Raw genomic sequence first — 26,820 nt, 5'->3', positions numbered from 1 at the left:
GTAAACTGTTCCAGTACTTGACCACCCTCACTACAAAATAGTTTTTCCTCACACACAAATGGAACTTCTTGCATTTCAGTTTGTGTCTATCGTCTCCTGTCCGTTCACTGACATAATGACTGATAAACCACTCTTTCTTCTCACCACCTGCCAGCAAATGACCCTCGCAATTCTCAGCTCCTCCAGCCCCCGTATCCTGCTTTTCCCCTTTCCTGTCACCCCAGCTCGCCGCCCCAGGGGCCACCACCCCGGGCAAAGGCGACCGGGCGGTGGCGGCCCGACTGCGGAGGAGGAGGCGGAGAGGCCCGGCGCGGCAGGAGGCGGGTTTCCCCGCCGCACCTGGATTCAGCGCCGAGCACCGAGGCACAGCACGGAGCACCGAGAGCCAGCCGGCCCGGAGCATGGCGCGGGAGCTGAGCCAGGAGGCTGTGCTGGACTTTCTCTGGGCGGCCGGGGGGCGAGCCCCCAACTCGGCGCTGCTCCGCCACTTCCAGCGCTTCCTTCGCGACCCGGCGCTGACGGAGCAGCAGCGGCGGGAGCGCCGCGAGTATTTCAAGAGCCTTGTCAACTCCCTGGCCACCGTCCACCCCGCCGCCGCCCCCGGCGCCTCCAAGGACATCGTCCTCCGCCGCAGGTACCGCGACCTCCTCGATGAGGAGCTGCCGCCGCCGGAGGAACAGCGGGAGGAGGCAAAGAAGGAGCCGGAGCCGCCGCCGCCCCGACGCGACCCCGACGGGCGGCGCGGCCCCCGAGGGGAGGCGGCGGAGCAGGGGCGGCCCTGCGGGGGGCAGCCCCCGAGGAGTGCCGCCGTGCTGGGGGGCTGCTCCGCCCGGGGCCGCGGCGGTCCCTGCTGCGAGTGCCGCCGGGCGCGCCGCGCTGCTGCCGCCGCCGCCGCCGCCGTCCCCTCGCCGGGCCCCGGGGCACCGCCCCCCGCCGGGCCGCCCCGCTCCCTCTCCCCGCCGCCCCCCAGGCAGCCGCCCCCGTACCGGACCCAGCCGCTGTCCTCGGGGCCCTGGGCGCTCCGCCCCGGCGGCACACCGCGCTCCCGGCCCCCGCTGCTCCCCTCGGCTCCTGGGGCTCTGGCCCCCGCTGTGCCGCCCCGGCCCCCATCGCCGCCGCTGCCTGCCGCCGGGCCGCCCTCTGCCACATCGTCCCGCTCCCGGTCCCCACCGCTGCCGTCGGGCCCGGGGGTGCCTCAGCCCCGGCCGTCGCCGCAGCCCCCGACCGGGATGCCCCTACTGAAGGCCCCAGCGCCCACAGCAAGCCTGAGGGGGCCACCCCCCACCGGACCCTCCCAGTCCCCGCAGCTGTCATCGGGCCCCAGGGCGCTGTCCCCCACCGAGCTGCCCCCATCGCGGTCCCTGCCGTTGCTGTCCGCCCCGGGGGTGCTGCCCCTGTCCCGGTCCCTGCAGGCACTCCCTGCCAGCCCCTCCTCATCCCCACTTTTATCAAGCTCAGAGGTGCTCCCTTCCACCAGGCTGCCCCCATCACAGTCCAGGTCCCTGCAGCAGCTCCCCACCAGGCCATCCCCAGTCCTGCCGAGGGGATTCAGGGGGCTGACCCCGAACGGACCAACCCAACCTCAAGTCCTGCTGCTGTACCCACGCCAAACCCTCACACTGCCGTCAGGTCCTGGGGTCCTACCCCCTACCAAGCCACCCCCATCCCAATCCCTGCCACACTCCCCCACTCAGCCAGCTCCATCCCGCTCCCTGCAGCCACCCTCTTCCAGGCCACCTCCATCCCAGCCCTTGCAGCCAGCACAGGGCCCAGTAGCGCCCCAAGCCCCAGAGAGCTGTCCCCCAGCACCGCTGCCTGTCTTCAGGAGCATCAGGTGCCAGCTCGCTTTGTCGGAGGTGCAGAGCACGCCCCCATCGCTGCCCGAGGAGTGTGGGCGGCAGCCCCGCACCACGCTCTCCAAGAGCTCCTCTAGAAATGCCCTAAGCCGGGGGCCATCGGTGCCACTGGGACAGCGGGAGCACGCCTGGCTAGTGGCGATGTCAGCGGGGTGCTGGGCACGCGTGCGGGGGCTGTTTCTGGAAGAGCCGGAGCTGGCCCTGCTGCGGGACTTCATGTCAGGCTTCACGGTGCTCCACTGGCTGGCCAAGCACGGCGACGGGCCCGGCCTGCAGGAGCTGGCGGCGGCGGCGCGGCAGGCGGGGCTGGCCCTGGACGTGGACGCCCGCTCGGGCTGCGGGTACACGCCGCTGCACTTGGCTGCCATACACGGCCACCAGCTTGTCATCAAGGTGCTGGTGCTGCAGCTCGGCTGCCAGGTGCAGGTGCGGGACAGCAGCGGGCGCCGGCCCTGGGAGTACCTGCGTGGCTCCACCTCGGGGGAGATCTGGCAGCTCCTGGAGGCACCCCGTGGCATAATTATGTTCCCCACGCAGCCCCTGGCCCGCAGCGTGTCCTCTGTCAGCAAGGTCTCGCTGTCCACTGGCAGGGCAGCGCTGCCCTCCTGCCTCAAGGTGCAGCATGGCCGTGGGGCAGCATCCCACCGATCCAGCAGCGAGAGTGACTGACGGACGGCTCCCTGGCATCCCCTGCCAGTGGAGACGGGACCTTGGGGGCCATCCTGCGAGAGGAAGCCACGCAGGCAGAACTAAGCTGTGAAACAGACTGAACCTATTGCAGAATGTACTTTTAAATTATTCCAATGAATCGTTGTCTAAGCCTCTCTGCCCTCCCTCCCCTTTCTTGCTTTTCTACCCGTGAGAGGATGCAGCGACTCTGCTGGAAGCTGGCAGAACCCTTGGGAATCAAGTCCTCTGCTGCCCACAGGGCTGGCACCAGCTGCTGGGTGCAGCCCCGGTCACCAGTTAGTGGGACCATGGGTCTGGGGTGAAGCTCAAGCCTGGCCCCAAGCAGGGTGGAGCACTTGCTTTTGCTGACAGTGACAGATTGTTGTTGGTCCTGGTGTTTGCAAAACACTTGTTTACACCACCTAAATTCTGGGTAGTGGTAAAACTGCATCCCTTTTTAATCCCAGCAGATTAAGGATGAGTCCCGCTTTTAAAAATGCAGCTGATCAAGATCCAGCCTTCCAGCAAGAGTCCTCAGAGAGCCACTGGCTGGGGCAGAGGGTGGCAGTGGGAGAGCCTGGAGTAGGGAAAGGTGTTTCCCAGGCCACCTTGCCCACCAGCCCATGCCCAAAGGAATGCAGGGCAGCATCACAGCCCTGCTCCCCTCCACAACTGCCCAGGGCTGCCCAGCAGCATGGATGCCTCTCCCTCATTCCTGCAACTCCAGCCGCTCTCCTCACACCACAGGACTAGGAAGCGGTCCCCACACTGTGGGTAGAGCCCTGTTCCCACGCCTGGGCATGGAAAGCATTGCAGCAGGAGTCTCTGTTGGGCAGAAATGGAGCTGGGCTGTAGCACGGGTCCCAGGCTTGCAGGGGGAAGGCAGGTTCATAACCAGAGCTGCATTTCTCCAGAGACCCCAGCCCCAAATTGCCTATTAGGTATTCATGTGATGGGAGCAGGTGGGACTGGGGGGCCAAGTGCAGTGAGGAGATATCCAGTGCAGTCATTCCTCAGAGCTTACAAATAACAAGCTGTCTTTGGGAATATCACTGGATTACGTGGGTCCTACAATGTGGTCTGCTCTCTGATTTAGCACAAATGAGCTTCTAAAGCATCAAAAATGCAATAAGTTAATCTTGCAGCTACCCTGGCTCTCCTATAGATCCTCTTTGAAGGCAGGAAGAGAGCTAAGATTCATGAGGCAGAGATCCATCACTCCCTGGTTGGTGCTCCTGCTGCTGGGTGACCCCAGCTGTAGGACCAGTGAAACCGGGGCTGCTGGCTCTGTGTCAGTGGGAGGCTTTGGAGCAGACCACAGCAGGAGGTGGGACTGCTCATGGATTTGAGGCATGTGCCTAAATGGCTGCAGTTTCGGGGAGGAACGGGAATGAGGGCAGCAGAACCTGACCCTTGCATAACACGCGTGCCAGGGAATGCCTCGAGTCCTTGCTCAAGCACTAATTGAGGTCTCCGCTTTGCTCCGGGTTTATTTGAGGGAGGAACTCTTTCCTGCAGAAGGGAAGCTACTCTGCCTGACTCTGTGGCCATGAAAGGCTGGGGCCTTTTCCCAGCTAGGTTTTCTCTTTTTACAGGGGAAAGAGCTCAGTAAACCAAGGCAGTGTCCTGTCAATGATCATTCCTCTCTGAGAGGACAACACAAACTTGAACTCATAAGAAATTCAACTCTAAAGTGGCCTCTGAGCCACTGGCACGGGCACCTGGAGGGCCCTCCAGGACTTCCCTGCAGCAGAAGGAATCCTGTGTATCTCCCTTCCCCTTCAATCCAGCTGGGGATTATGGAGCCTTCCTATACATGGAACTTCATGGAAGGAACCCCAAATGAAAGAAGTTTGTGAGCTGACTAAAGCCGTCTGATGGGAGCATATTGGTTCTCCACAGACACCTGCAGCTTCCAAAGGATAAGGTTTTCCCCCTTCCGTGCTGCTGGGACAGTGCTGCCTTGGGATTCTCATTTTACAGCCTTTCCACGACCTTCCTCTGTGATGCAAACCTAAGTGGCACTTTGTTTTTCTGCACACTGTTGCAGACCTCACTGTCATCTTTTTCAGAGCCCTTTTCTCTCCCTAGCAGTGTTGTTAGGCTGCTGAACTAAATAAGTCGTGACCTAATTTTGTGCCCACTGGTTGCTTGCCAGTTGAGATGACACAGATAAGCCGCTTTCTCCAATTTTTAAATTACAAGGCAACTGTCAGGAAGTTTGAAACTGAGAAAAACTTTCCATACTGGATCCATTGTGCATTCACTCTGGCTTATCACCTTAGTGATATTAGAACTGTTAATATTGGTAATACTGCACAGCTCCTACACCACATTTTCAAAGCAGTCAGTCACTGCTTGTGGCAATGACCACTCTTTTAACCCACAGAAAGCCTCATCCTCCAAGTTTTGTGCTGGTGAAATAAGCAATGGGCAGGATGAAACCCATCTCCAGCCCACTGTGGAAGGCAGGGCCAGATCTTTTATCAGGCATGCCTGGAGGAATCACATTGCCACCCCGGTGCATCATAGATCCAGTCACCCAGGAATAATCCACCTCTGGGTATACACACATGCAGCCTGAGCATCTCAGTTTCAAAGCTCTCCTGACCTCCTTACTACTTACTTGTCAGCCTGCCTGGCCACTTCCACACCTGTGCACCCTCCTGTTTCCTCATTGCAGCTGGACGTGGCTCCTGGATTCACACCCAATCCAGGCATCTGACTTTGCACCACCCTGAAACACAGGACATGTCATAGATTAATGCACAGCAGGACTCTGCCCTCTCCTCTCATTGCATTTGAAGACACACCTCCCACTTGTCAGCTGCTGATGATAAAGTCCACCCCTCTGCTCTTTAATGCTTATCTCTGACCGACTGCTTTGTACTCCAAAACCCACGGCCTTCAGAGGAGGGGGGTGTTTTTTCACACAGTGGCCTTTGCCCATCACATCCTGCCAGGCCTGAGCACTCAGAGCCTTACAAAGCTATGGTGAAGGTAACCCTGAAGGCTCAGTACCCCCTTGTCACCACCCCCCTGCTCCTGGGGCACACACTGTTGCACACACTCATCAGATTGCTAAAGGCAGACAGCACAGCAGAGCTGGATGTGCATCTTGTGAAGGCCTTGATTACGTTCCCAAATTGTGGCTCTGGTGACACTCATGTCACAACCTTCCCTCAGGAGCTGCCCAGGTGAGCTGGCAGTCCAGTGTGATTGCACAGCTACTAATGAAGTCTGTTTGTCCATTGCCAGCTGGCCTTTGCCTAGAGGGTCCTTGTCACTTAAGCCCAACAGAATGGCTTCTTAAACACCAGGAGCTGGAGAACAGTGCTTACACCAGCACCCAGCAGTGCTGGATGGGTCACCCAGCACAGAACAGGGAGCAGTCAGCTGCAGTCCCATTTTGGGGCAGGGCTATTCCCTGAACATACGAAGCTCCTCCCACTCAGCAAATCAAGAGGAGCTTCCCACCTGCAAACACACCAAATGTACACTGAGCTTCCCAGTCCGAGAGCAGAAAGCTGGGAACAAATTGCTGTGCTTCAGTTCCGGTTTTTTTACAAGCCTCTGAACAAGGACCAAAGGCTGGAGCAGTGGTGGGAGCCCAGCTCAAACAACCCCAGAGGCTTTCTTGCAATTAAAGAAGTGTCCCTGGGCAAAGCGGATGAGCAATAGCACAGAGCACTGGCAACCCAAGCCAAAGGCCAGGGCACCCTTTGTATCACAGCACTTTATGAAGCAGAGAGAAAGAGAACTTGTAGAATTAAAAAAAACCCCCAAACCCGTCACTGAAAAGTCCATCATACAAAATGCACTTTTTTCTACTGTGATGAATGCTATTTGAATGAACTAGTTTGTATACAACTCCACAGTGAGAAGAAAGTCTTGCACACTTTTGGGAAGTAATGAGACAACCCCAATTGCTACTAAATCCCAGTAAAGTTAGAATTTCTCATGACTACATTTCCTGCTAGTAGCAGCAGATGGCAGCTTAGCAGAGTGGGGTTTACAATAAGAACCCCCCCTCTGCAATGAACAGTACAGTTTTCTCCAGCCCAAATTTCCCCATTAAATGAAAATCGTTATCCTTTCAGGGAAAAATATTTTCTTTGGAAAGTGGGTTCATTGGAAAGCACTAAAAGCAGAATTCTTAGTTTGGTTAAATTAATACCCCTCATTCCCAACATGAGGCTATTTAAGCAAAGAAAATGTGTTTTACCATTAATTTAAAGGAATGTATTTTAAGATACCAAGAAAGGTTTGCTGGTGAGGCAGTATTGCATTAAATACTTAACTGAGCACATACTGCAGTAGCCTCTCTGCAAAGATGCAGAGGCATGATTTTATGCAGGTTATTTTTTTCATTAGAGCCATTAATTTGACCTGGTAGAGAAAACTTCTTTCTGGGTGGTTTAAATAAGCCTAGGGCTCATGGTACTTTAAATCTGGATTGGATTTTGGCAGAGGCATTTTAGCTCCTAATGTCTATCAAGGCTTTCTTACTCTACAGCCTGTCCATAAAACATAAGCGAACTGCTTAAGAAGCAACTTGTTTAAGAAGTCAGAATTTCTGTTGTGAAGGGAACACCCACCAAAACCATAGGCAAGGTTCTCCACACAAGCTGTCAGGCTGTGTGGCCTCAGCTGGCATTTCTAAGGCTGCCATGGGAAGCAAGGGCCAAAATCCTTTGAGCTTCCTCCTTGCTGCAGGGCCTCTGTGAAAAGAGTTCTTCGTTTAAATATTTTCTTTTGGCTTTCCTGACACGCGGTTCTAGACTGAAGGAATGTTCTGGTGGATTTGATACCACAAGAGGTGTTCTATGGTCTTTAATGTAGCCTGGAATATTCTAGTGAAAGTGGGAATTAGAAGAATTTGAATTAGTGTGTGGAGTCCCATAACAACGCTGCAGGGGACAAATAGCTTTGCACAGCCAAGCACAGGGCAGGTGTTATCTCAGGTTGTCCAAAGTCCACGTGGGAGTTGCACGTCACTGGTAAACAGAAGAGAATGTTTAAGGGAAATGGGAAGGTCTTGAGTGTCACTCACAGAGAGGACAAGAAGTACCTCCCGGGCCTCAGTGTTGTTGCTACAGGGATGCAGAGCTGTGCTCCCCCGTCACCAAGCACTGCACCCTCCTCATCTCCCCCGTGGTTCTCATGCTGCCTGGAGAGGGGATCTAGAGTGGCCTGAGAACCAAATGGGCAGCTGATAAGGATGAGGGCAGGGTTTGCCCTCAGAGCCAGGCTGTTTGCAAGCCTGCTATGGGCCAGGGAAGACAGAGGGGCCCAAGGGAGAAGCAAGTAGCACGCAGTAGGAGCTGTGAGCTCACAGCAAGCACAAGAAGCTGACAAACCCCATCAGAAATCCCCATGTATAAAGACTGGTTTCTGTAGAGGGGGCTGGGCAACGTTGTTTCACAATGCATGGATGTATGTATCAAAACACATCTGTTTCCAGAGAAAGATGAGGCACTGCATGGCACCATACAAAGTTGTACATCTCAGGGACTAGATGTGGCTTAAGTGTTTTAGAGGGAAAAAGAAGGAATGCAGTGCTCTTGCCAAGGCAGGGCAGCTTCCAGGCAAGTGGCTTTAATAAATACATCTCCAAGAGGTCAGTAAGGCTGGCAGCCTGGCCTGCAGGCTAAGGCACACAGATGGGCACAGCCAAGGGAAGTTGCACATTTTCCTTTGCATAAACACTAGAGCTGGTTTAGTCATCTGCTGAATGGCAGGCTCAAGGGGAATGCAGATGCTTGAGTTCAGCAGTTATTTGCATCTGATTTGGATTTTTTGTCTCTTTGCTTTATAAATACTGAAGAGATGATTCAAGCAAAGCTCTTGCAACTCTGCCCTCTCCCTGGTTCCTCGTTGCTGCCTCCCAACAAGCCCAAAGTTGCAGTTCCTCGTGGTTGCCTGTTGATTTCATGCTGGGTGACTTTTTAGCCGCTGGATGGTCTGTGCTCGAGAGGAGCAGCAGTCAGCCATGGATCTGTGTGTCCAAGCATTCAGACATGGCACCTGGAAAGTCCTTCTCCTCTGCCTGTGGTCAAAGGGGAGGGAGGATGCAGTGGTGGTTCCCTTGGATTTCGGGATCATGCAGACTTTGGCAGGCGTGCTGCAACCCCAGTCCTGAGTCACGGCTGAGGTCTTGGGCATGAGTCACACTCTCCCAATTCTTCCTGTCACCGTGAGAAATCCTGTCTGCCGTCCTTTTTCCTTGCATCCTGCAGTGCCCAGGGCTCCCCACCACTGCCTCATTTCATCATGCTGTGGCCAGAATCCTTTCATGGACCCAGCCAAGAGCACCACAGCCCTCAGAGGCTTTAGAAGCAGGGTTTCTGCTCTGCCCACGGTGCTTGGGAATGACGCTCTTGCTGAACTGCCACTTGTATTTCCAAATGTGTGTGTGCCTGTGCATATTTCTAACTGGCTTCTTTACCTTTCAGATGCGATGTCACCCTGTAAAATGGCCTGTCATGAATAGTGGGAGCCAATCAAATGATCTGCCTCCATTTGATACTGATTTATAGCTGCTGTATTAAAGAGATCCATCAGTGTTAGTCTTAAACCCCGAGAGTATCTTTGTCTATTGCAATTCAACAGCCAGGGAAGCACAGAGCTGTCCTCTGAACTAAGGGAGCCCTCATGACCCTGGACTTATTTCAGGTAAACTCTAAATCTGGCTGAAAAAACACTGAGGGAGAAGATGGCAGGAAGAGGAAGGCACTTCACGTAGCATCACTTTGATGGCTCTTCAGTGTCTTAGGGCTCAGAATGGACAGTGTTACTGTTTCTTCAAAGATTGTTACATTTTGTCAGCTTGTTCTTTCCAAGGCATTTTCCAAATACTTGCCGACAATTTTCTTTTGCCTGAAATTGAATTTAAGAAACTTGAGCCAGCTTTAATACAATCCCTTCTCACTGTGGGTGGCTCAAAGGAGACCAATTCTGGCACACACATGTTTTTGTGGGAAAGAACTCCAGATGGCTTGAGTTTCTAAACCCTCCTGGCATGCTGTATGTGCTATATGTCAGGATAGAAGAGAGCTCTTCTAAATCAGTCAGCCTAAGGTTGCTGGAATGCTTTTATGGACACTGGTCCCACCCTGTGCAAAGTCACTGTGAGGGGTTTTCCCTCACTGATTAGAGCACACCATGTGAACTACTTTGAGGCCTGTGTAGGTTTAGGTTTTATTCAGCAGGTCAGGGCACAATTCCCCATCTTCAACCCCCACACAAGTCCCCTTGCAGCTGATCATGAGGTACAAATCGAACCCAGCTTGCCTGGGGCTAGACCACAGGAATATATGAGGCTTGGGAAATGCTGCTATCCTACTGCGATATCCCAGTGAAAAGTGTTCCAGGGTCTGTTCCCTGTCACAGAAGTTTGCAATGTGGTCAGATATGTAAAGTAAACAACTATGTTGTGAAGAAAAATAAGTACTTAAAACTGCCAGAGCTGTCAGACCTCTAGAAAACATGCCTTTGTAGGGTCAGTAACCCGTGGGCTGTGCTGAGAGTTCACTCTGCAATAGCTGCTTGACCAAGATCTCTGGTGAGCTGCAAAGGGAAGGAAAAGATGGACCTGGATCCATAACTTTAGAGCACTGTCCCTCACCTCCTGTGAGGAGCAAATGCAAACAGCTCCTTAGAGATGAGGCAATAAACTCTGAGGGGAGGTGTTCACCACCTGCAAACTTAAAAGGTGTGGAGGGAGGTGCCGAAGTGAAATGAGTCCAACACAACAAAGGCCCAGTTCTTCTGAGTAGTTAACAATTTGCTCTAGTTAAATGTAATCCACTGAGAGAGGAGAGAAACACAGGGATTATCAGCTTGGGTCATAGTGTTAATGAGGGAAATAAAATGAGAAGACATACTTTAAATTCCAGGGACACCATCAGCACACTCCCTTCATCACTTTGAGACAGTGCAAGAAGTTCTTTATAATTAACTGAATTTATAATTAACCTGGAATTGAGGTGCTTCCCTTTTAATGTAGGGAAAGCTGAAATCAGGAAGCCCTCAGGGACAAAAACGCTGTAGGGACATGTGGCCATGCAACCCCAGCTGGTTTCCAGGGAGGACTGGACCTTCAGCCTTTCTACCTGCACAAAGTTCCCTCTGAGGCAGTGCTTTGGGAGGCCCTCTCAACCTCCTGCCACACTGGACTGTGGCTCCTGAGTCATCTTTGTCTTTCAAGAGCAGGCTAGAGATTTTTTGGGAGTATGGCTCCATTCCCCCATGGTCTCCAGCCCAGCCCACGGACAGCACAGGGCTGGAAGCCACCATGGTGGTGAGAGCACTGTTTCAGCCAGCCGTGTAGAAGGGTCCAGAGCAACTCTGTGCACCCAGACTCTTCAGGGGGTCATGCTACTCAAGCAAAAAGGCAGAAACTGCTCAGATGAGACAAACTAACGTGCTACAGGAGAAACAGAGAGAATCAGACACTTCAACAGCAGAAGCAGAAGATTGCTTAAGTTAAAGTCCCCAGATATTCTAAGAGATAGAAAACAGCCTGTGTGTGTATATAGAAATATCGTGTATATATCTGTTACGCTGTAACAGCATAATATTTGGGTTGTAAGAGTAACCAGGGGCTATTGCTGAGAGCAGGATCCCATCCAGACAGTATTGACACAAATATTCCCTAAAGACAGCGTGAGAGAAAGATGCTGCCTCTGCTTGATGAACTGAGAATGAACTTACAGAGACAAGAACAAATCTTCCCGAAAGAATATGAAAAGAAAAACCCTAACTTAAAGCAAACTGTAAGCTTTCTCTCACACTAGGAAAGGGTGAGGAGTTTTCCTTGTCATTGTTTTGCCAGTATGATCCTTGGATTGGTGCAGTTCTTGTCCCCCCCTGGCCCTAAGTGATTCAGGGGCAATGGCTGCAGCAGTGGTGCCCTCCCGGGGGGGCACACGTACAGTACTGCTGGGCTGGCCCTGGGGCCAGATGCCCTCTCCAGAGGAGGAGAAAGTTACTACTCACAGCAAGAAGTGGGGCCTCTGTCTCAGCTGCAGCAATGAGTAACTCGGGACATGCAGCATCAACTACCAGTGTGTGTGGGTTCAGAGCAAGACAAGCCAGGCACAGGGCCTGAAGAGCCAGCAGGCCCTGTGTCACACGGGGCAGAGGAGATATACCCTGGGCCCTGAGTTAGCCAGCAGCAAGGGGTGTTCTCAGACCTTCCCAAACCAGGGCCAAGCCATTGCTAATGACAGCAGTGATTAGCCAGGGATGTGACTTGCCAATGGCTAGGGTGTATTTGTTCTCACAGAAGATTAAAAAGAGAACAACCAGCCTGCTGCATCCTTATGGTATTTACAGCTTTCTACAGCAAATCTGGGGTGTTTCTAGGGAGCTACAAGAAAATCAGACTGGCCAGTTGTCTGCCTGCAGCCTGTGCAAATCAAGAGGTGGATGAAGAGTATGGGCAGGCCCCCATGTCCTCTAGCAAGCCTGCAAGGCAAAGCACTAGGAAAGCACCCTTAATTTTCCCCATAGGAGAAAATTCCTCTGGGCATCACCTCTGGATGAGCAGAATGTGACTCTTCTCTGCCTGCACCCTTTACAAACTCTCTGAAAGGGAAGGAGACCCACTGGCTCCCCCACTTTTCCCCCACTCAATCCCTGGGAAAAATGGAGGGCAGTTGGGCAACTCAGCATTGTAGCCTGAGAATAAACAGTTTTCTGATTTCACAGGGCGTCCAACCAGGAGTGCTTGAAATCTACAGACCAAAGGGTTTGTTGCTAAACCAACCGGGCTGCCAGTGCAGAGCACTCCAGAAAAACAAACAGTGCAGTCTCCGTGTGTTATTAGAAAGGTATTTCCCTGTCTGAAGGGTCAGAGGAGGAGACCTCAGGGCAGAAAAGCAGCTCACATAAAATGTGCATTTTTGAAGTGGCGTCAGAGTGGCCAACGCTGTGGCACTGCACGGCCCCAGCACTGAAAGGAGGAGAGAAGTCTCCAGGGATTTCACAGAGCTGAACAGAAAACAAATACACAAACCCAACTGACCAAACAGCATTTGCTCAACCCCTCACGAGTGGCAGTGACCCAGAGAACAACTGCACAGTAACTCAGGCACAGCAAGCAGGCATCCAAAGCCTGTCTCTAACACGTGATCCCAGCTAAAATTGCTAGAGATTGGGGCTAACTTAAGGTGGAATTAGTTGGGCTTCTCCCAGCTCTGTGTGGAGGAGGCCTGCTCTCGGTGGCATTTGCTACCTGCACCAACTCTGTTCCCAGTTAACTCCTGACGGCAGTATGGCTCTTGTGTATGTGCAGGACGACCAGAGAGTTAGTTGGATGCCAGAGCATTTGCAGGATTTTCCCTGCAGCACTTTCAGTCAGCATTTTGCCCTCTCTTACACATCCCAGTCACAGGGCTCCAATCCAGGGTGGTGACTTTCTAGTTCAAACACAGCTCAGCTTTGCTGAAATGCCACGGGAATGTTCTGAAATGGGTGTGGGGGATATCTGGGACAAAGGATGGTGTCAGGAGTCAGGATGCTGTGCCTGTAACCATGAGCACGCTGCTCTAATGAAGTTCCAGCAGCCCCCTGCAGGGCACCATGTTTCCCACTGCTACCCAGCCATAAATTCCTGCACTGTTTTGTGAGGTGCCCTGTGCAGCCCTTCCAAAAGTTACCTGCAGGCAGGTGCCTCACAGGCTGGTCGTGACTCGGCCAACAAGTAGCACCTTGCATTTATCCAGCAGCTCTGACTGCGGGTTTACAGGTGGGATTGTGAAGCTGCATGTCAGTAGTGTCACTGCAGGTATGAGGGAAACTGAGGCACGGAGGGCTGAGGACACTGCTAAAGCCACTGCAAAGTACAAGCTGACTTGTGACACAGGCCCCCAAAGCACTCCAGCTGCTCCCACCTTCACCGCCCTGCCCTGCAAAGGCCCTCGGGGCAGTCATGCTGGGTGCTTTTAAGGGATTTAGGAAAGGGGAATAGCAGGCATTAGGGACTGGCTGGGAGAGCAGGCGCCTCTCCTGTCCCCTCAGCTGCACACTGGCCTGTCCTGCCTCTTCCTCAGCTAACAAAGCATTTCTCTTTTCCCTCTGGAGCCTTTTGCAACTGGAATGGAACCAGAGAGATCAGGCTACTTTTCAAAAGATGCAGCCTGAATTCTCACATCTGCTAGAGCCCCACGCCACCAACCTGAACTGTCAGGCACTTTTTAAATACCGACATGGAGTATACCAAACCCTTGAGTTTCATTTCAGTGCAGGCAGTGATGATTTGTACCCAGGGGCTCCCGTCAGTCCAGGCCTTGCAGGCACGAGGCTGGGCTGGGAGAACACGTATCCACAGAGGCACTCACTTTGCAGCAGTAACACGAGGACTCCAATCTGATTTTAGACAGAGATCGCTTAACAAAAGCACCTCGCTGCTATCACAGAGCTGCACTCCGGCTCCTGGGATAGGAGCCAAGAGACACTGCATAGCAGCTAGGAGAGCTTACAGCAAGGATTGCCAGGATCACGCAGAAGCAAACAACCACTTAGCTCTTAAAATCATACACTTTCTGCCTGCAAAGAGCAGTATCGCTACAGATCTCCCGCTGTCCCCTTTAAATGGCTGGGAAGCTCCGTCCCCGAACAGCTGCAATCGATCAGCACCGTCGCCCCCCCCACTCCAATCATGTGATAGTCCTGCCCGAGGGATTTAAGCTGCTGGAGCTGCGCGCTGCGTTACTCCGGCTTGTGGAGAAGGGGCTCGGGGGTGTCCTGCCTGGTGGGGCTGGTGTCTGCAGCATGGAGCAAGTGAGTGCCTTTTCTGGCTGGTGTGACAAGCAGGACTAGGGCTGGGCTGTGCATGGACTTTGGGCCTGGTGCCAGAGGTAGGAGGAGAAAAGAATGAGCTGAGAGGAAGTGCGAGGCTGATACATGGCTGTGGGAGGAACAGGGCTGACCAGCCGGTTTTCCTCTCCTCCTCGAGCATGTTATAAGTGGGAAAGCTGAGGAATGTTTCTATCCTCAAGTAGTCTAAAGGTTTGGGTCTATTTGTAACTCTACAGTTTGAATACCCTTTATACTTTTTTTTTTTTTCCCTTTAAACTTTGTATTTTCCCTTTGGCAAAATGCCTTTTGGGTACAGGGCTGGGTTAACTCCTATTGTAACAGGAGAGGAAAGCAGGCTGGCAGTGTATTCTAACCCACCCCTGCCCCCCCAGCTTTACTTTCCTCGAAAGACCCCCTGGGCGCTGAGTTCCAGCGCTGCACTAGAAGCAGAGCCAGAAGGCAGAGTTAGTGCCGTGGAGATAAGTGGTTTAGTGAGTCCGGGGGGGAACCTGACCTCGGCAGTCTGGGTGTGGGCAGAGCACGGAGCAGGCAGGAGGGCAGCGACAGCTGGGGCTGGGTGGCAGTGCCCAAGTCAACTAGTTTGCAATTGGTCTCCCTACCTGAGGTGATGTGGTTAGGTACAGCTCCGCAACGTTTATTCTGCAGCAGCTGGTAAAGCAGTGCCTGTCCCCTGCTCTTGAATCCCCTCCTGTGTTGGGTTTGCATGGCCGTTTCGGGGAGTGGGGGGACTATAGGGGTGGCTTCTGTGAGCAGCTGCCAGAAGCTTCCCTCATGTCCGGCAGGGCCAATGCCAGCTGGCTCCAGGAGGGACCTGCTGCTGGCCAAGGCCCAGCCCGTCGGAGGTGGCAGCGATGCCTCCGTGATAACATGCTTAAGGAACAAAAGCTGTGGCGCAGAAGGAATTGCACTCTGAGAAGAGAGGAGTGAGAATATGCGAGAGAAACAGCCCTGCAGACACCCGGGTCAGTGAAGAAGGAAGGGGAGAGGTGCTCCAGGAGCCAGAGCTGAGGTTCCCTTGCAGTCTGCAGTGAAGACCATGGTAAAGCAGCTGTGCCTTGCAGCCCATGGAGGTCTGTGGGGGGCAGAGATCCACAAGGAGACCAAGCTGGAGTAGGTGGATGCCTGAAAGAAGGCTTTGAACCTGTGTAATGGACCAACAATGGAGCAGTTTGTGAAGAACTGTAGCCTATGGGAAGGACTCATGTTGGAAAAGCTCATGGAGAGCTGTTCCCTGTGGGAAGGACTCCATGGTGGACCAGGGGAAGGACTTATCTCCCTGAGCAGTGACAGAAAACAACCTGTGGTGAACTGATCCCCATTCCCTGTCTCCCTGTGCCTCTGGCGGGGAGAGGAGGTAGAGCTTGGGAAGGAGGGAAGGGTGGGGGGGATGTGTTCTTAAGGTTTGTTATACTTGTCATTATCCTGCTCTGATTTTGATTAATAATAAATTCAATTAATTTATGCAAGTCGAGTCTGTTTTGCCCGTGACAGTAATCTGTGAGTGACCTCTCCCTGTCCTTATTTCAACTCATGAACCTTTTGTTGTGGAGGGGCATGAATAGAACGGCTTTGGCAGGCACCTGGCATGTAGCCAGGGTCAAGCCACCAGACTCTGTGTCACCTTAGGGGAGTGGGAGATCCCTGTGGCAGCTGGGCCTGACTCAACCCTTCCTCTAGCACAGAACTGGTGTCTGGGTCTGCCAGAGCTGCTTTGTGCCCTGGCCCAAGCAGGACTGGAAGCCTTGCCCTGGGACAGACTAACCCCTGTGGTTTGGCCCTGCAGGGACTGGTCGTTACTCAGCTGGACATCGAGCCTGGTGAGTGCATCAAGGTCAAAGGGAAGATCAAGTCTGATGCCAAAGGGTGAGTGAGGAGGATCACGGTGAATGAATTGATGTGGCACTGGGGTGTGAACAGAGCTCCTGCTGTGTTCAGCTTGCCAGCTCTGGGTAGCTGGAGCTGCTTCACAGGCACCTCCTTGGCACTGACTGTTTCCCCAGGTTTGCTGTGAACGTTGGGAAGGACAGCAACACCCTCATGCTGCATTTCAACCCTCGCTTCGACTGTCATGGGGACATCAACACCATCGTGTGCAATTCCAAGGAGGATGGCACGTGGGGTGAGGAGGACAGGAAGGCTGACTTTCCCTTCCAGCATGGTGACAAGATTGAGGTGAGGCCTGAGGGTGCACAAGGGCCTGGTACTGAGCACTGAAGGGCCAAGAGCACAGCTCTTTAATGCTGCCTGTGCCTCTGTGGAGCAGAAGGAGCAGGTATGGAAAGGGAATAAGCAGCAGGAGAAGAGTCTTGCAGCTAAAGCCAAAGAGCTGTCAAGCCAATGCCCCACAGCTCAGATGTGTAAAGGGCACACAACTCAGAGCAGTTAAAACAGTGCCCTGAGACTCAGACTGGGTCTGTCTTATCCTGGAGCTGCAGAAACTTGGAGCTGACCTCGGGGCAGAGCAGACCCCCTTCCTGCCCTCCATGCCTCTGCTGGGCAGGGAGGAGGCTGAGCTGGTGAGCATGGCCTTGCACCAGCAGCCCCCTCGCCTGTCCCACACCCAGACTGGAGTAGTGGGGAATGAGGGAGGCCTGGGAGCTGTGATGTGTTAACCTTTCTCCTTGTGGCTCTCTACAGATGTGCATCTCCTTTGATCAAACTGAGGCCACGGTGAAGCTGCCTGAAGCGGAGTTCAAGTTCCCTAATCGGCTGGGCATGGAGAAAATTCAGTACCTGGCTGTGGAGGGTGACTTCAAAGTCAAAGCCATTAAGTTCAGCTAACAGTTAGAGCTTGGTTTGTTTTGTTTTCTGCCCCATGCATAGTGAAATAAACCCAAACTTGCAATGGCTGCTTCCTCTGCTGTTTCCTGCTCTAATCTGCTTGCTCCTGTGTGTGCTACAGGGGTGGGCAAGGAGGGGATATGTATCCAACCACGTGCCTCCTTACACTGTGGATTTGCAGGTGGTACTGATTTAGACACAAGCCAGGCAAAGCATGACTGACTGTGAGTAAAGCTGCCTTAGCAGTAGTTGCTCCCTTCACCTTGTTGGACCAAGTGGTCCCTGTCTGGTTTCTAAAATCTGGGATTAGTCCAGCCAGGGAAGCTTAAACAGGGGTATATGGGGTGTTCATTGTGCTATCTCTGACCAAGAAAAGCTGCTCCCATCTCCTTGCTGGGGATGAGGGACTGACAGGTAACACGAGGCATGGCTTGTGCTCTTGCAAATAGCTTTGCTTTCCAAGACCATGCTCAGCACTCGGGTGCATTGCAGGCTGGCACAAGCATACCCGAGCAGCAGAAAAGAGCAGGCGGGTCAGGCTGACTGCACTTGCCAGGAAACAGATGTGGAGTGAAAGGTGAAGCCTGACAGAAAGCTTAGGTGTGAGGTCGTGAGAGGATCAGGCTGTCTGTGCTGCCTCATGAACTGAGGTCTTAACACAGAGACCCGGTATCAGGTACCACAAAGTCAGGGGCTGAGCAACATACCCAGTATGGTTGACAGGCCACGTGGCAGCCTGTGGGACAGTGTCTGTAATGCTGGACTGCTACACCCCAGGTGCAGCTTAAGGGCTGTACAGAACTAGGTTACCACAGGTATTAAATCCTGAGTGCACCAAACAAATAACTGCAGTTAGGCAGATGAACAAAAAAGCTTAGTGAACAGTCTTTTGTGCTTACAAGCTTTCTGCTCATGCAATGCCTTGGAGTGTGTCTGCTACTGCTCCTTCCCAGCATCCTGCTAACCATGCTGACCCAGGAGAGAGCTGGAGCTGGGACTGATGTGGCATTTGAGGACCTGGTGGAAGGTAAAGAAGTCCTATGTACTGTGGGGAACTGGGAGCCTGGACAGGCTGCCCAGGTTTGGGGGCTGGCTCTGTGACTGACAGTGCTGCCCTGGTGCAGCTCAGTCAATGGCCTGCACAGCTGAGGCCTTACTTAGCCAAATGCTGCTCCACTGCTGGAATGTGATCCCTGTTGGCTAATCCATCAGCAGGGCTGCATTTGCTGCTCCTTCAACAGCTGAGCAGTTAGGCCAGCTGCTTGGGTAGGGGCAGTACAACACTGCCCAGGATTTGAGCCATTCCAGGCTTTTCATGGGAAGGCTGACAGGCTGCAAGGCTGTTGCCCTCATGTCAGCAACACTGTCCTGACCTGTACTGCAGCAGCTGCCCAGAGCTGGGCACCCCCATGGGAGATGGCAGGAGCCTGGCCATGCTGCAGGATGGGCATGGATAATGGTGTTTTCAATTCCTGCCCTGCATCTACTGCATTATTTATGGGATTTGAGGTTAGTTTTTAGAGGCTGGGATGCCTTTACTAGGAAAAGGATGAAGGCAGCCTTGCTGATGCTTTGCCTTGTCAAGGAAGTCTTGAGATTGTTTTATTTTGCAGGGTGTTTGGGGTGGGGAGCTGGGGAAAAGAGGATAGTTTTCGTTTCCCCCTCTGTCACATTACCTGGCTGCAGGTAGCTAAGTGCAGTGTACAGCACTGAAAAGGTACGAGGCCCTTATGTAGCTGAGGCACAGAGGAGCTCACAGCTGGTCTGGGTGTGCCTGCTCCTGCCTGCCCTGGTCAGGTGAGGTCTGTGTCTCAGAACTGACAAGAATAAAGCTAATCCTGGTTTTTTGCCCTTAAGCTGGCAGTCCTGGTTGCCAGGTAGGCTGGCCCCAAGTGTTCCTGACTGCTGTGCTCAGGGTACAAACAGTGCCCTCAAGGGGGCTACCCCCCTCTTGGACTTTCCCCAATAATTAATTAGGCCTATCCTGCTTTTTAGTGCTGGCAGTTACCACTAAGGAGACCACAAAACAGGAGAAAGGGTAGGAAGGAAGCATCCCTTTGCCAGCACTTCCTGCTGCTTGAGTTTTGTTCTCCTGTGTCCCAGAGCTATAAATAATCCTGTTCCTCTAAGTGACACTGGGAAATGTAGAGTGCCCTGGCTGGTTCCTGGAGTGGTGACAAGACTTTCTCTCCTGCTGGAGCGATTTGGAAAAGCCAGAACAGTGTGCCCTGCTGCAGGCAGAGTGAGGGACACGGTGAATGGGAAAGCAGGGAGCTGGAAGAACCACAGCATGGCCTAAAGATGCAGATTTTGGTTTTTTGCCTTTTTTTTTTTTTTTTTAATTAAAATCCTGCATAGTGTGCAGTCACCACTGTACTTCCTTACAGCATCACAGCAAGGGAAATCGGACCTCGAGACCTCCTGAGAAGCAGCTGTGAGGCTTTGTGTTATAACATGGAGATTTAGTTGGGTACGAGGAAAAACGTCTGCAGTGGAACAGCTGCCCAGGGAAGTGGTGGAGCCACCATGCCTGCAGGTATTTAAAAGATGTGGAGGGACAGTTGGGGACACGGTGGATTTAGTGGTGTTAGGTTAACTGTTGCACTTGATATGAAGGGTCTTTTCTAATCTAAATGATTCTACCAATACAGATGAATTGATGTATGTTTTCACCTCACACTTAAGGAGAGGAGAACAAATAATGAACTATTTAAAAAAAAAAAGGTGAGTTTGGAAATAGTAGATAGGAGTTAAAATTTCACGCAGAATCCAGAAGAGCAGTGAGGGCTAAGACAGACCAGCAGCTTTGTCTTCTCAAAAAATAACTTCTCCCTGAGCGGTTCACATTAACTTCACTTGACAGAAATAGGCCATTTGAGTGACTCTGTGGCTACACGAGCCTGCATGTGACACTGACTGTCACAGCCTCAAAAGACGGAGGACACTGTGCACCCAGAAACGGTGTGTGGGGTAAGTGTGTGCTGGGGCAGCTGAGGGGCGCTCCAGGTTGAGGTGGGGCGTGGGAAACTAGGAAGGTCACTTCCCACAGAATTTACAAACAAAGTAGTGCGTGACAATTTCCTCCAAACAAAACAAATACGAAATTAACTGACGTTCACTGTACAAAGCAACAAGGTGACCAGGTCTGCAAGAGGTGACAGTTGTGTTCTTCCCTCGTCTTCTCCCCATCCTGCTCCCTCAGACCCAGTTTCAACATTTAGTAACCAAAAGCAACTTCATCACTCATTTTCAAAAAGTCAGCCTCAAACTTTGCACTGCATTACCTCATAACTGCCCCATTTTGGGGCAGCTCATAGGAAGCACACAGTTCCCCTTTCCTGTGGCGTGATGGAGGTCTGGGCAGCATAAAACTGGATGCTACTGGAGTGGGATATCCTTGGGATCAGATAAGTACAAACTCTGTACCTGTCCTGTCTGCTCCTCTGGACAGGAGCCAAGGGATGAGGGCAAGTTCTGCCACACTGAGACCCCCTCACATCCCCACATGCTGGGGCCCTCCCTCCCCTTGGACACCCCTGTGAAAACCCAACACCCAAAGCACCTACTTCCCAACAATTTTGCTGTTTTTCCCCTTCAACCCTGACCCAGTTGCTCCATAGCAGGTCATGCTGTCCCATGAGGGAAAAAAAATGCATAAAAATACAAATTTACTCACCTTTTCTCCACAGAATCAAGCTGAGGTGTGCGTCCTCCTGCAGCGCCTCAGGTGTGGGCTCCCCTCAGGCTGCCCCTGGGCACCGCTGTCCCTCGTTAACCCCGATTACCCACAGGTGTTAGCCATAAAAACACTTGGAGGGGTGGGCAGGGAGCCCTGTGGTGACTTTGGGAGGTTTGGGAGGGTTTCTGAGGTGTTGGTGAGGGCTGGGTGCCGGGGGTGTCCTGGAGCCCCCTGCCACGCAGGGCTCCCCTCACAGCCCCCTAAGATGGCGGCGGGGGGCTCGAGGCGCCCCCACCCTTCGTGAGGTAAAATGGTGCCCAGAAACCATCAGGGAGGGCCACGAGAAGCTTCTGCGCAGAGCCCCTTTCCTACCCCAAAACCGCCTCCCACAGGAAGACCTTCTCGTCTTCCAATTTCAGCCTCTTCAAACTGCCCTGGATACCTTTTATTAATCACAATTTTATTTTACCTCAGCAGAATCGCAACGATCTGTGCAAAAGCAGGTCCCTCATAAGCAGCTTCCTCAGTATTTGGTCATGCTTTCACCAGCTCTTGCCTTCCTCAGCTGAATTATGTGATTGCTTTTTGTTGCTCGTTTGTTTTTTCTTTTGCATTTCAGTCCTCAAAATTAACTTAGTGCTGAAACAAATGAGAATTTAAAAAGTTACGGATGGCTTTTCTCATTTTGTTTTAAGCCTCCTTAGCAGAAGGGCATGGCCTTAGGCTGCAAACTGTAGAGGAAAATGCTTCCTGTTCACATGTACCCTATTTTCTCTTTGATGTAGGGGAAAAGGAGCCCTTTTTCCTAATGCCAAAGCCCAAAACAGGCAGAGCTGTGCCCCTCAAGCCCCTCTGAGGGTGCTGAGCCTGGCTGGCTCCGTCTCCCCGACATCTTGAAACATGCACCAAGAAAGCAGATTTTTGCAAGGATTTTTGGCACTGAAGCACACCAAGCGGCACAAAAGCTGGCCACAAACACGTTTAGTTGTGCAATACAAAGGATGATTGTTTAGCAACACATTGCTAGAAAAACCCTGTAAGGCGCCAGAGGTGTATGACACTTAATCTGTGTGCAGAGGCACGAGCAGCAGTTCTGTGGGAACGCAGCCAAACCATAAAGCTGTGCCACGGTCAGCACACATCCCCTCTGCAGGGATAGAAAGGAATAAACAGCTCTTATGTAAACATTGGCTTGGTTGAATAAGGCATGGAGAAACCTGGGATGGGGTCTCTGCCTTAGTTTGCTCATGCTGATTTAAAGCAGGGGCTCTCTAATGAAATGCTTGCTCTGTTTCCCATTTTGCAGATGACGAGTCACCACACCTTTTAATACTCAGGATTTGTGTGGAGTATGGAATGCTATCCAGTTTGCTTTACTTGCTTTTCTTAATTACCAACCTAAGCGATCACGACAGCAGCTGAGTTGTAAAGATGATGGATCAGGCCTGACACATAAACTGTTCTGGTGCTCTGCATTTGACCAATTTTTCTTTTTTTCTTTTATAGGTAACCTTCACAAAAGATCTTGTGTGTAAACTTAGAGCCCACAGAACCTGGTATGTAAACACTCTTTACTGGATTTGGTCTTGAGGAAAGCATCTGACATGAATTCCTTGTGACCATCAATTGCCCAAGGGCTCTGATTAAAAAAAAGTCAAATTTTAAGTTGGATGACTAGATTTTCTCAGTGCTTATATCCATAGCACAGCAGAGCAGACCATGGGTGCAGCATGTTGCTAAAAGCATGGAGGTGTTGAAAGGGTTTAAAAGACCTGCTTTGACTGAAGACAATAATTTCAGGAAAAAGGCTTGTGTTCCAACTGATATGTGAACATATAATGCAGTGAGGTGCCCAGTTGCTTCTGTACAAGATTTTGCTTGGAATTGGCACTGTATGTCAGAAGTGCTACTGCTTTGTCCTTACTAAGGTTTTCCTCAAGCCACTGAAGAGAGACCGTGCTTTCCTACTGTGCCAGACGTCACCTGTGGCCAGCTGAGGGGGACTGTCACACGATCCTTAACACTCCATGACTTCCCTGGAGATGGCTTTGGACAAGGCACTTGACACAGGTACCCTACAGTGACTTGGGAAGGAGCCCCACCGTCACCTACAGACAGAGGCCACCCAGGCAGGTCCCCACAGCAGGGTGGGAAGTGGGGCATTCCACTCCAGTATCCCAAATGGATGTTTTCAGACAGAAATAAGGCTCATTTTTAGCAAAGAAATGCCAACTGTTTGAGAACAGCGCTCGCTGTATTTGGTGTGCCGGCTTTCTCTCCTGCAGACACTTAAATACTGGTTCAGACCTAAAAACCTCACAAAGCCAGACCCAAAATGCAGATTTGTGTAAGTTTACAAGGACTGGACAATAAGTGTAAAATTCTGTCCCTGATATCCATGTGCCATGAAATCATTTCCTCACTCTGGGAAATGGGTTTCCATTATCCTCTAGTTTTATAAGCAAAAGAGAAAAGCAAGGTGGCATAAAGAGCAATGAATATGTTCCCCTTTTTGCCAGAGGTACTGAGATGTAAATCTTCGGGTTTGGCCAATGCTTAATTACCTTTAAATAAGCATCAAGATGTGCTGCTACAAACCTCAGCAAACCTTGCAGTTAAGGGTGTGATTTTTGAACAAAATTGGGTAAAGACAGTTTGTGCTTACCCCAGAAATATGGGCCTTAACACAATTTTCACCTGAAAATATAAGCTGTTATAAAAATGTCAGTGACTATCACTTGCCTCATTAGCTGATGCTTCTATGTACAATGGGAGCACAGTGTAGGATGGAAGGGAGGTTGCAAAAAAAAAGAATCTGAATTAAAACAGCTTTTAAGTCTAATAAACTAAGGTGCAGTAGAGAGTAGGAATTCTTTTAGGGCAAGTTAAATGTGTTGATTGGATTGAAACAGCTCCCCCCACTGTTTCCCTGAAACTTCACTCAAATAATTATTCCTGAGTGACCCTAAAGATACTTCTAGTTTTGCTTTGATTTGGCTATTAAGGCATAAATAGCAGTTCTGCTGCTTCAGGTTGTCATGAAATGCTGCGTGAGCCTAAACAATGTTCAAACTGAGAAGGAATGTACTTCACAACAAGCTCTTGGGTGCACCATCATCATTTCATGTGCATCATTTCCGTGGGCAGGAAGAGAGTATTGGATTTCAAGTTAATGCTTCTTGTAGCTTGGAAAATAATTCCCGATGAAGTGTGTTCAGACAAACGAGGTATTGCTGTATGGAAAAAAAAAAAGTCCTAGTGTACATCATCCCCTCACAAAACCAGGCCTATGAATCCTGTCAGTAGAGATTCCTGACACATCTCAGGGAGACCCTTCAGGCTGCAACAGAAGCACGGATCACGGTTCTGATGATTCAAAACCAAGACAGAATTCCCTCCCTGTTCCTGCAGTGAGTTCCTTACTTCTGGCTAACTTGGACTCCTGAGATGCAGGTTGCCATAAAAGATGTTTAAAGTCCAGATTCAGAGGATCACAAGATCCAGAAGAGGAAAGATTGTATTTTCCTGGCCAAAATCTCCTTCACAAGGCCACTTAATGGTATATTTAGCATGTGTTGAAACAGGGTGAAGCTGCTTCTGGTAGCCCTTTATTATATTAAAAAACAACCACAACAATAGCAACAAAACCACGATGAGATGTTCCAAGCTACTGCATGACTATCTTTGGGGTTCCCTCTTTTTGTTAAGGTCTTCACAAAATACAAAATTAAATGTCTTTTTCTACGTACAGAACAAAGTAGAATCAAGTAACTGATTAGAGTATGTACAAAAACTTACACATTCTGTCTTGTTGTTTAAAAAATATAAATATCAATAATGTTCAGTAAAATGGGTTGGTTTTATTTTTAAGGCTTCATTCTTTTAGATCCTTCATTATTTAATGAGGTGCCAGGTAGGCAGGAAAGGGCAGGAAGAGAAGAGGTTATGTGTTTTATTAAAGGTCATGTGTTTAATTCTTGTGAGACTCTTCCTTATCTCTGGCAGGAGGAGATTTCCCTCCACATTGATGTAACTTTCCAGGAAGCAGAGGTGGAAGGAAAGGAAAACAAAACCTTTATTATTGCTATTTTTTTTTCCTTCATTAAAATCTTGTTTTAAACCTGTCTCCTTTCATTGTCTTTGTAGAGAACCATCTGCCAAGTACTTGGATTAAACAGACTGGAGCAGAACCGTGTCCCAGGTCCATCTGGGACAGGTTAGCATGAGGAAGAGGCTGCTGGAGGTGTTTTACCACCGACCCCCGCGGAGGTAGCAAGTGCTGCAGCCAGGGCAGCTGCTGCCGCTGCATCCCTGGGTGTGAAGTCTGTGGGGAGGCTTTCCATGAGGCACTTGAGCTGCTCCTGGCCCAGTTTGATTTTATCGTCCAGCTCCCGCTGCTCGATGAGGAGTGCAGACTTCATCTTCACAAAGTGCTGGTAATCCTGGAGCTGCTCCTCAGAGAGGTAGTTGCCCAGGATCTCCAAGACCACCCGTTCCCGACGGTCAAGGTTTTCCTTGAGTTCCCGGGCGTCTTCGTGCTGGCCAGCCAGCAGCTTCCTCTTCTCGTTCAGCGAGCTCTGCACACACCAGAGAGAGCCCTTCAGCACCAGCAGCACCAAAATCCCTGCTCCCCCCCTCCTTCCTCCCAGCACCACCTCCACGGCTGGCTGCCATGCTCCCAGACACGCAGTCAAAAGCCTGGAGAGGAGGATGAATCCTTCATTATGGATTGAATGTGAATCCCACTGAATCAGACTCTGAATGTTCGAGTCAATGGGAGGCAGAAAGTGCTCCAAGGAAGTCAGTAAAACTTGCCTGAAAGCAACAACTACCAGGAAAACCCAGCTTTGCCTTTTCAAAAACCACCCAAAGAATGTTAAAATGTGGCTTTAACTGAGTGGGTTATTCCAGGAGGCACAGCACCATCCAAGCTTTCCTCTGGCCACGGGGCACAGACAGGCTGTCCCCAGCATGGCCCTTCTGCGGCGAGACAAAAGCCACAGGATCCCTGACATTTATACAGACCAGGATCCAGGTTCCCAGGGACAAACCCTGCATTTGCTACTGCTCATCCATAAGCTCCAGGACACCTGTGCTACCTTCCTGGCAGCCCTTGGAAGTCCTTGTAAGGTATGCTGTTGTGATGGCTGCTGCTGCCCCACATCCCAGTAAGGCCAGACACCACGGATACGTACCCGCTCCTCACTGTTGGCATTTTCCCCCAGACTACTCAGAACGTTCTCCACACGGGCCAGGCGTCCCGAGAGGGAGAGCAAGAGGTTCACCACCTTATCCAGATCGCCAATGAACATCTTGTACTTGTCAAACTCGTTGGGTTTGCACAGCGTGCTGATCAACAGCTCCACCTCCTCTCCGAGGGCGTTATTCATCTTAATGTCTGCGAGCAGGCCCTCCTTGGCTTCCTTCAGGATTTCCAGTTTGTGGGTCAAGCTCCCGATGAGCTCAGCCTGTCAGAGGGGAAACACATTGCTACCATCACCCTGACCACATGGATGACGACAACAGGAGGATATGGCTGTGGTTCCTGAGGAGCAGGGTCATGTCAGCAACAGCTGACAAAGAAGATTGTAAGGAGGAAACGGAGAGAACACTGGAATTCCTCATCTAGGACTTAATCCAGGTAGCTGACTAGATTGTGTGAACGTGTATGTGCTCCATGAACATTTATAGAAGAGATCTCAGACTTGGTGTACCATGTTCTGATACCCAGCTACCTACAGCTGAAAGATGTATGTTCTTTAAAACCTTCAAGTGAAAAGAGCTGCAGCCGCATCTCCGGCATGTTCCCCACTCCCTGCCCCAGCCTGAAACGTCTTGAACTGTACAAAACAACTGCCTCCCACACAGAGACATCAACGAAGAGTTGACACCAATGATGCTCTAAGTTTACTCAGTGTCTAAGCAAAGACACAGAGAGCACAAACCCATTCTAAGAAAAATGCTGGCAACTATTTCCCTGCCAAAGAAAAGGAGGCCCCCGGGCTTCGG

At 51.4% G+C, this 26,820-nt stretch overlaps 4 protein-coding genes and 1 long non-coding RNA gene across 5 annotated transcripts in view; 3 read left to right on the top strand and 2 right to left on the bottom strand.

Annotated features, from left to right (window-relative positions):
* The window catches only part of SEPTIN11 (septin 11), a 73,935-nt gene extending 52,984 nt beyond the window's left edge, over positions 1–20,951 (bottom strand). Inside the window, exons 1-2 of the mRNA XM_027741154.2 lie at positions 20,809–20,951; positions 5,152–5,262 (exon numbers count right to left, since the gene is read on the bottom strand). The gene's annotated coding sequence lies outside the window, so the exon portion shown is untranslated. The remainder of the gene's footprint in view (positions 1–5,151; positions 5,263–20,808) is intronic.
* Positions 402–2,525, top strand: SOWAHB (sosondowah ankyrin repeat domain family member B). The gene has a single exon (XM_027741199.2). It carries the CDS (start codon positions 402–404, stop codon positions 2,523–2,525), a length of 2,124 nt encoding a protein of 707 aa, XP_027597000.2.
* Positions 14,124–17,200, top strand: LOC113998430 (16 kDa beta-galactoside-binding lectin). The gene is made up of 4 exons (XM_027741159.2): positions 14,124–14,312; positions 16,135–16,214; positions 16,352–16,523; positions 16,989–17,200. Exons 1-4 carry the CDS (start codon positions 14,124–14,126, stop codon positions 17,130–17,132), a joined length of 585 nt encoding a protein of 194 aa, XP_027596960.2. The 3' UTR covers positions 17,133–17,200.
* Positions 17,412–25,546, top strand: LOC113998432. The gene is made up of 5 exons (XR_005564668.1): positions 17,412–18,159; positions 19,520–19,668; positions 22,318–22,367; positions 22,740–22,881; positions 24,958–25,546. It is a non-coding gene; the product is annotated as an uncharacterized LOC113998432 (long non-coding RNA).
* The window catches only part of SHROOM3 (shroom family member 3), a 102,967-nt gene continuing 100,544 nt past the window's right edge, over positions 24,398–26,820 (bottom strand). Inside the window, exons 10-11 of the mRNA XM_027741145.2 lie at positions 26,007–26,279; positions 24,398–25,388 (exon numbers count right to left, since the gene is read on the bottom strand). Coding sequence (XP_027596946.2) covers positions 25,029–25,388; positions 26,007–26,279 — 633 coding nt within the window. The 3' untranslated portion in view covers positions 24,398–25,028. The remainder of the gene's footprint in view (positions 25,389–26,006; positions 26,280–26,820) is intronic.

Source organism: Pipra filicauda, unplaced genomic scaffold (genome assembly GCF_003945595.2).
Source record: "Pipra filicauda isolate LSUMZ 115617 unplaced genomic scaffold, ASM394559v2 scaffold347_size1265977_pilon, whole genome shotgun sequence".
Classification (NCBI taxonomy): domain Eukaryota; kingdom Metazoa; phylum Chordata; class Aves; order Passeriformes; family Pipridae; genus Pipra; species Pipra filicauda.
The sequence above is the reverse complement of the archived record's forward strand: the minus strand, read 5'-3'. Positions and strand labels throughout refer to the sequence as shown.